Source organism: Dryas octopetala, chromosome 4 (genome assembly GCF_963921425.1).
Source record: "Dryas octopetala chromosome 4, drDryOcto1.1, whole genome shotgun sequence".
In the NCBI taxonomy this organism is placed as follows: domain Eukaryota; kingdom Viridiplantae; phylum Streptophyta; class Magnoliopsida; order Rosales; family Rosaceae; genus Dryas; species Dryas octopetala.
This window is the reverse complement of record NC_141369.1, coordinates 9,639,131-9,648,591: the sequence shown is the minus strand read 5'-3', so window position 1 is coordinate 9,648,591 and position 9,461 is coordinate 9,639,131. Positions and strand designations below refer to the sequence as shown.

The following is a 9,461-nucleotide window of genomic DNA, read 5'->3' as shown; positions in this document are numbered from 1 at the left end:
TTTTAACTCTAGAGAGGAGCATGTGTATCACAAGACGTTAAGATGATTTTATGCCATATTTTTTAGTCATCAAAGGTGGCTTGATACTATATTCATTAGTCAGTACAGGTGATGTAAGACATACAATTTTAAAATCCTGTTATCCTTTGAACAGCTACCATTCAATAATTAAATTCAAGATTTCATGTATACAAAATAACTCAAATATTGGAATGGGGATACTTATCTAACATGAAAGGTGTGGAATTACCAAGCATTGATACCAAACAATCAAATATGACTTTCCATTTCTCAATTGAAGAGCTGAAAGTTGTGATCTCAGGCCGCTCTGCAACCACCTAAAGTAAATTAAAAAAAACAACAAAACAAAAACAAAAAGTTGATGCAGTCAACTGCAAATGCTCAAGTGGCGCAATTGTTAAATCAACCATGTCAAGTCAAAATGAATCAAGAGCTACAACCAATTTAGAAATTTCAGCATCCTTACCACTTATCCAAAGCGGAGCAAAGCACACTGAACAATCCCTGATTTGCTGGAATTTCCTTGGACTAAATTTAAAGGTAAAGTATACAACCAAAAGAAGAAGGGCTACTTGTATACTAAACTTAATTTCATATGACAAATGTGAATCTATTAGATTCAACTTTTGGGCAAAGGGAAGCCCAGTTGAGTAGCCAAGGGTTACATCCATCATAATCCATGCCCCTATTTGGCCATATTTCAAATTCTGACACGGAGCTTGGACTATTGTAACAGGTCCCTAATCTGGTAGCTCCATGGCCACTTAAGATTTACTACAATACTAGTGTCCCCTTGCTTAACCTGTTTAATAGCTTATAAAGTTGAATTTTGCTGTTTCCATATGCAGCAGATAATATAACCTGTGAGAATTTTTTCATATATGGTATTGTGGAGGAAATAATTATTGCTTCTGCAAAGCAAAGTATACTTATGAAAATCCAAACGTCATTCGTTATATATAACAAAAAAATAAAAAAATCATTCGTGACCTCAAATTTGACCTGCAAAGCATGCGTGAAAACCCTCTTATTTTTTCTTCTATCTCAATGAATTCCCTTGAAGCTTGGAGAATAACTATAAAGGGGTGAGATTTACCTTGAAGAATCCCTATATTGTTTCTGAATATGAATATAACTTTTACAGACATTGATCAAGAGTACAATTCCCAAAACGGTAGGTGACCACACCAACTGGTATTCAATCTGTAAGCAAAAAGTCCACCAAAAAAAAATGAAGAAAATTAAAACAACAGAGGGGAAGAAGAAAGGAATACCCAAGAAGAAAAGCAAGCTTCAAATCCTTTAAGATTCAGATTCTTTATCCTAGTCACAAACACTAAAACAATTTCATAGCAGGGAATTCTAGCTATCTTTGCTAGAACAATAGAACTATCCTATGCCAAAAGAAAAGGTAAGAAAGAGAAACATGATCAACTTACCAAAGGGTTATGTAATTCTCAATGCTGTTTGCTGAGAAACAGACACAACTACAGTTTGAAAAGCTTGAAACCGATTGACGAAAACCAATCAAGATGTCAGTTCAAAAGCTTGAAAAATACATTTAGAAGAAAAGAAAACCTAAAAACATAACAAAAACCTTTTCATTCTTAATTTGCAAAGACAGCAATGATATCATTACCTGAACAGATGAAACACCCTATGAAGTCAATCAACCATAATGAGACTTAAATCCTTCTTTTGGAGAATATAAAGATGTATAATGTGTACATGAGCATTATTCATGTGATGTCGAACTAATATGACAAAAACTCAACATGTAGGAAAGAGAATATAACTGCTGCTTGAAAGGTGAAAGAATATGACATTATATAAACAGAGATCAATCATTCCAGACTTACAATAGTCACTGCACGTATAGGCATTGAAAACAATTCATTATGATACTACAAAGATAACAAATAGAGCTATGACAGCAGTAGTATGTGACAAGGAGTTTAAATTACATCTAGAGGAACTCAGAAGGCGAATTGGCCTCCGGCTTCCCATTGTCACCCAATCCCCCTGGATGCTGCAAATTCTGCAAAACCTGAGGCGGCAACGCGCCTAAACCACCTCCCAACCCATCATTCACCGACCCAAAAAATTGACAAACAAGCCTAGCCATGACCCCAAGAATCTGCATTTGGTTCTGGCATGCCTCCGCGTGCATTTGCATCATTTGCTTCTCATGTTCAATTTGCAAACCCACCATCCTCTCCCTCCACTCCAACTCCTCCTCCTCCCTCTTCTCCTCCATCCTCATCCTCCGCTGCCGTTCCTCATCAAATTCCCCCTCTAGCCTCAACCTCTTCTCGAATTCTCTCCTTGCCCACATGACCTCCCTCTCTTCCAAATCCAGTTCTCTATCCTCCAACCACTCCTCCCTCTCACTCCTCCTTTTCTCTCTCCTGAACTCAACTTCTTTCCTCTTTTCCTCTCTCTCAGCCTCACCTTTCTCTCTCCTACACTCCCTCTCCCTCCTCCTCTCTTCCCTCTTCACCACCACATCCCTCAAGTCCAAAACTTGTGCACCCACCAGCCCCAACCTCCTATGTAATCCAACCTTACTCAATTTCCTTTTTTGAGCAAAACCCACTTCCCCAATTCCTCTCTCACCCCCAAATTCACAGCCTTCACTCCTACCCAATTCGTCGCCACCATTATCATCACCATCACCATCACCACCACCACTACCATCTTCTTCTTCTTCGTCTTCTTCTTCTTCCTCCAATTGTTCTTCTTCTTCATCTTCTTCCTCCAAATCCTCGCAGTCAATCCCAAACCCCAAGTCCCCACAGTCCCCAAAAACATCAAGATTCTCATTTTCGCACGCCCTCTTTCCCTTCACATCAAGCTCCACATCCCCAAACACTTCCTTGTACTTCAAGAAATTCTCCCAGTGATTTTCGCCATCTTTCCAGTTGAACTCGTCCTTGGAGACCCGGATCTTCTGCTTGACACCCAGGTATTGGTGGCGCATGTTTTGGACCTTGATTGAGACATCGCGCCAGGACCATTTGAAGGGGAAGGTTACTGGGTCGTGAAGGTGGTGCACTGAGTTCACGTGGTCCGCTATGGGCTTGAATTTTTTCTCACGGGTTTTGAGCTTGGCTAGAGCTCCGGAGCTGAGAAGCTCAGAGTACTTGGTGAGAAGGGTCCATTCTTCGAGCTCCGACCACTTCTTTCGCTTCATTTTGAGAAAGGGCACAGTGAGGACAGAGAGGTTCAGAGATTTGGGGCCGAAGAAAAGGGTGCTTTGTCCGATCAGTTTTTTGTTTGGACCATCTCTGTCTGCTCAGTTTGCTGCTTCCCACAAAATAAAATATTGGGGTTTTTTTTTTTTAGTTTAGGGGAAATTTTATAGAATAAAATTTCGGATTCCGAGAATATTTTGATAGAAAATTCGACGGAAATTTTGAAGATTTTTAAATTTTAACAAAAATTCGACGGAAACGACGAAAATTACTATCAAAATACGGAAATTTTGAATGAAACTTTACCATATGTTTATTTAACATATTATCTACTACATTAATAAAAAATATTGAAAAAATCAAGTTATATGATAGGTTTCATGTGATATGTGATGAATAAAATGCGCATTGGAGGCAAATACTGTTAAAAAAATGCTTCACTAATTAATAATTACTTCAATAATACCTCAATTTTATTTTTACTACAATATTGCCACAAAATTTACAAAAGTAATCAATATCACATAGAGTTTCTAGGAGGTTCAAAATTTCCGTTGTCTTCAGTATCATCATGTCCATAGTAGGTGTAATGCGAAGAATAATCATCCTAAAATACTTCTCCAGCATAATTTTGCATATAATTGCCAACATGCCAACCATATAGATCAGGAACCTGTTGTGGTTGAATTTGCACATAAGCATACTCATTTGAAGAGTTTGTCTTTTGTTGTGCCAATGAGTTACTATCAGACTCAACCAAGTAAGGCAGATGTGGTGGGTAGAATATTAGAGGGTTTTGCCCATAATTGTAATTGTCACTTCCTACCCCCATAGAGCCAAAAGTGGTGGATAATAAATCATCTTCTTCTTGTGCCAAACTCTCATGACCTCTTTGTCTGCGACTATAGTCTTTTCCTATGGCACCAATTCTTGGTCCGGCACGCCTACTCTCATGATCCTCATCTTGTGTTGCATGTGTGTAGTTTGCTTCGACAGAAAATGGGCTCATATACTCTTGAGAATGTCCAGTGACATCTTCATTTCCACCACCACCACCACCACTACCTCTACCTCCACTGTTGGTAGGAGTGCCCGATCTTGTGCTAGAGTTGCCTGATCGAGAAGAATTAGTGGGAACTGGCTCAGTACGATGTGTCGACCTTGGTTGCATAAGTTTATTGAAACTTGCAATAGGGCTCACCTCCACATTTAGAACTCTGTCTACATTGATACCTTCCTGGCGTGCTTGAGCTGCAATATCAGGGTCTGGATTGTCTGCATCATCATCTAAATGGAGGGGCCTAATCCACTGATAAAGCTGGTTTTCCTTCACATCATCATATATATCCAGCGGATCATATTCATCGACTCAATCCTCCTTTGCTTTCTTGTCTCGAAGTGTAAGCCTCATATTATAGTAGCAATACACCATCTTTTCTAACCTACTATATGAGAGCCTGTTTCGTTGTTTGGTGTGTATGTCACACCCCAATCCTGAAAAAAATCTAATATCTAGGAGTGAAGCGTGACTTACGTCATAATCGCAGATTAATAAAATTATTTTTACAATTAAGACGTGAGAAGAAAAGAAAAGAAAAGAAAAGAAAATAATATAAAATAATATAAAATAATTGAAGAGACTAAGTAAAGTGAAAATGAAAAATAGACTTTATTTAGCAAACTACTATTCCAAGAGTACCATACTAGATGTTCATTTTCTTATATATTACAATATATTGATAAACAAACAAAACATAGTACTTTAGCAAATTCTCTAAATTTTCCTTGGGTATTCCACATCATTGGTCATATTTCCGTCACCTGCATGATTTATTAGGGGTGTGAGCTTTTAAGACTCAGTAGGGTATAGTGATCCCTCATGGCCAGTATCACATTTAATCAATGTCTTAGTAAAAGAAAATAAATACAGATAATGATTTCAATTATATGCAATGAGAATGTGTGTACTCACTCCTTAACCATTCCCGTTAACACATACCCAAGACAAACAGGCCTACACGTCCTATACCGTGCATCCTTCCACTGTGGCCCCGAATGTCCCAAGTATGAGCCAACATTTGTCCGTCCCTTAAGCCCAAATATTTTGAATATAATTAATTCCACTTTTTTTTCAATAATTCTTCCACAAATCATGAGATCACCAGGTACATCTCCTTTTCTTCATAGTATCTCTAATAAATCACGAGACCACCAAGTTCATCTCCCTCTCTTCTTGGTGTCTCAATTAATCATTTTCTTAACCTTATTCACAATTACACTTTCCTTATGCACTTATGATTATGCATGTAAAGATAAACATTAATGCATGTATAGATAAATTAAATAGTACATGCATAATAATTTAACCTTACGCAATTTGAGTGTATCACAGACTTAAGAATTTCACAGTGCACCCACAAGATTAATAATAAAAGCTTATTCACAAATATAATGCACTTGATACATTTAATGAAGAAATAACATCACAAGTAATAAAGATAAATTATCACAAGAAAATTAATCACACAACATGACACAACGATTAATTGTAATATAGTCCAATCATTGGGGAAAATAGAGACCCTACCTTAATTTCTTGAGCACGAGTTCTTTCTTGATCCGTTCCTATGTGTTCGGTTCTTTCTTTATACCCCCCTTGAGTTCTATAGAGGCTAAAAGCTGTGAGTTCCTTACTAGAGTTTCCAACCTCTCTTTCTCTTCTTCTTCTTTCTTTCTTATTTTCTTCCTTTGGGTTTCGGTTATGTCTAGGCAATCTAGTCTAGCTGCTAGACTCTTTTTTTTTTTTTTTCTTCTTTCTCTTTATTCTTCTCTTTTCTTTTTCTCTCAGGTTTCTTCTTTGGTCTCCTCTGTTCAGTTTTCTTTTTTGCTGCTTAAGACTATTTTTAAGCATACCTTATAGTCTAATTGGCATACATTTTTAGTTAAGAATGGATGTATCTAATGATTATTTAGATAAGGACTTATCCCCTAAAGAAATCATCACCCTTGATCAAGGCTTAGGTGTTCTAGTTTTGAGAAAGCTGATGGCGTTGGTTATTATCTCTTCTTCCTCTTTTTTTTTTATTTATTTTTATTATTTTTTTATTTTTTAAGTTGGGCTTTGTATGTTGTACAAAATTGGTCTAAAACCCAAACATTAGAAATGTAGCCCAAAGTTTATTTATCTATTTATTATTATTATTATTATTTATTTTATATATATATATATATTTTTAGGACATTACAATCTACCCACCTAAAAAAAAATTTCGTCCTCGAAATTTAGACGTACCTGTGTCAAAAATCTCTGGATATTTAATTCGCATGTCAGATTCTAATTCCCATGTAGCTTCTTCTACATTCCCATGTTGCCACAAAACCTTGACTAATGGAATGGTCTTTGTGCGCAAAACTTGTTCTTTGTGATTGAGTATCTGAATTGGTCGATCTTCAAAAGATACTTGCTCATCAACGCTGAGTTCTCCCCAGTCCAAAACGTGTGCTGGATCTGGTTCATACTTCCGAAGCATAGATATATGAAAAACATTATGGATACTAGAGAGTTGGGGAGGTAATGCTAATCGATATGCCACCTCTCCAATCTGTTCGAGAATTTCAAACGGTCCGATAAATCTTGGAGCAAGTTTCCCAGATTTCCCAAACCTCTTGACTCCACGTCGTGGCGAGACTTTGAGAAATACATGATCGCCCACGTTGTATTCTAGTGGCCTTCTTCGTCGGTCTGCATAATTCTTTTGTCGACTTTGTGCAGTAAGTAAGCGTTGTCTGATGATCTTTATCTTCTCTGTGGCTTCTTGAACCAAGTCCGGTCCTAACAAAATATCTTCTCCCACTTCAGCCCAACACAAAGGCGATCTACAAGGTCTTCCATAGAGTGCTTCATAGGGTGTCATCCCTATGCTAGACTGGTAGCTGTTGTTATAGGCGAATTCTGCTAATGGTAGGTGGTCTTCCCAGTTTCCTTGAAAATCTAGTATGCATGCCCTCAACATGTCTATCCAAAATTTGGATAGTTCTCTCAGACTGTTCGTCAGTTTGGGGATGAAAAGTGCTACTGAAGTTCAGTTTCGTTCCAAGTGCATGTTGTAAACTTCCCCATAATCGAGAAGTGAATTTAAAATCTCTGTCTGAAACGATCGAAATTGGGATTCCGTGTAGTCTTACTATCTCCCTAATGTATAGCTTTCCCAATGTTTCGGTGGAATCAGTAGTTTTTATGGGTAGAAAATGAGCAGATTTGGTTAAACGATCTACAATAACCCATACATCATCTCGTCCCTTTGACGATCGCGATAGACCCGTCACGAAGTCCATTGTGATGTTATCCCATTTCCATTGGTGTTATGCTTTCACCTGTTGGCACGTGAGACACTTTGCAACATAAGTTGCTATTTTTTTTTTTCATTCCCTTCCCCCAGTATTGTCGCCGAAGATCGTGATACATCTTAGTGATACCTGGATGGATGGTGTAGGTAGAAGAATGAGCTTCATGTAGTACTTCGTCTCGCAAATTCGGGACTTCAGGCACGTATATCCTTCCCAGGTATCTTAATCCACCGTCTTTGGGAATGGTCCATCCTTTATTTGCATCTTCTTCGGCGAGCTTTTCACGTATGGATTTGCAGAATGCATCTTCTTGTTGCTTTTCAATGACTTTTTCCTTTAAGCTGGGTTAAGCAATTAAGTTGCAAAGATAAGCATTATTATTATTGGCGTCAACGTATAGATTATATTCACGAATGACTTTTACAACCTTCCACGTACTTCTGAATCCGTAAGCTTCCCACCGTTCCTTGAGATTTTCTACTCAATGCATCTGCGACTACGTTAGCTTTTCCTAGGTGATAATGTAGTCCAAAATCATAGTCTTCTAAATACTTCATCCATCTTCGTTGTCTCAAGTTAAGCTTCTTTTGCGAGAAAAGGTACTTCAAACTTTTGTGATTGGAATAGAGTTCAAAGCGTTCGCCATATAAGTAATATCGCAATACCTTCAAAGCATGAATAATAGCTGCAAGCTCCAAATCGTGTGCAAGATAATTCTTTTCATGTGACTTTAGTTGTCGGGAAGTATAGGCTATGACCTTGTCAGATTGCATTAAGACACCTCCTAATCCTTGTAAGGAAGCATCAGTGTATACTACATAGCCTACACCTCGCTCAGGAATGATTAGTACTGGAGCAGTGGTTAATCGCTTTTTTAGTTCCTGAAATGAATTCTCGCACTCCTCGTTCCACTCGAACTTTGCCCCCTTACGTGTCAACTTTGTCATTGGGGCAGCGAGTCGGGAGAAATCTTTTATGAATCTTCTATAGTAGCCGGCTAGCCCAAGGAAACTCCGTATTTCAGTGACATTTTTGGTTGATTCCATTTCAACACTGCATCAACTTTGGAAGAATCTACTGATATTCCTTCTTTAGAAATCACATGCCCTAAAAATTTTACGGCTGTGAGCCAAAACTCACATTTGCTAAACTTGGCATATAACTTGTGTTCTCTTAGCGTTTGCAAGACGTAATGCAAGTGTTGTTCATGCTCTTCTTTAGATGAGGAATATACGAGGATGTCATCGATGAATACGATCACGAACTGATCCAGGTAAGGTGGAAAAATTCGGTTCATCATATCCATGAAAGCTGCTGGTGCGTTCGTTAAGCCGAATGGCATCACCAAGAATTCGTAATGCCCGTATCGAGTTCGAAAGACTGTCTTTGGTACATCTTCCTCCTTGATACGAAGCTGGTGGTATCCAGATCGAAGGTCTATCTTGGAAAAGAAACAAAATCCTCTCAGTTGATCAAATAAATCATCGATCCGAGGCAGTGGGTATTTGTTCTTTATCGTGACTCTATTCAGCTGGCGGTAGTCGATACACATCCTGAGAGATCCGTCTTTCTTCTTCACGAAAAGAGCTGGTGCACCCCATGGTGATGTGCTGGGATGAATGAACCCTTTTTCTTGAAATTCCTGAAGTTGAGTCTTCAGCTCCTTAAGCTCTGCCGGTGCCATTCGATGTGGAGGTATAGAGATAGGTGATGTGCCTGGATAAACTTCTATGGTGAACTCTATTTCTCTTTTCGGGGGTAATCCGGACAAATCATCTGGAAATACATCTTCGTATACTCGCACCACTGGGATGAACTCAATCCGCGGGCCATCTTCTTTTTCGATCTTGAGGTTAGCGATTAAGCTCCTAAAGTCATCCTCTTTTAAGTTAACAGTTA

The 9,461-nt window shown here is 38.4% G+C and overlaps 2 protein-coding genes across 2 annotated transcripts; both read right to left on the bottom strand.

Annotated features, from left to right (window-relative positions):
• Window positions 1-336: 336 nt before the first annotated feature.
• On the bottom strand, window positions 337-3,339 carry LOC147286628 (uncharacterized). The gene is made up of 2 exons (XM_086241770.1): window positions 1,986-3,339; window positions 337-1,224 (listed from the first exon to the last, which is right to left on the bottom strand). Exon 1 carries the CDS (start codon window positions 3,212-3,214, stop codon window positions 1,988-1,990), a length of 1,227 nt encoding a protein of 408 aa, XP_086097896.1. The 5' UTR covers window positions 3,215-3,339; the 3' UTR covers window positions 337-1,224; window positions 1,986-1,987.
• Window positions 3,340-3,822: 483 nt separating this feature from the next.
• Window positions 3,823-7,568, bottom strand: LOC147286627 (uncharacterized). Its single transcript, XM_086240805.1, has 2 exons — window positions 6,508-7,568; window positions 3,823-4,490 (listed from the first exon to the last, which is right to left on the bottom strand). The coding sequence occupies exons 1-2, from the start codon at window positions 7,226-7,228 to the stop codon at window positions 3,823-3,825; spliced, it is 1,389 nt and encodes a 462-aa protein (XP_086096931.1). The 5' UTR covers window positions 7,229-7,568.
• Window positions 7,569-9,461: the final 1,893 nt, after the last annotated feature.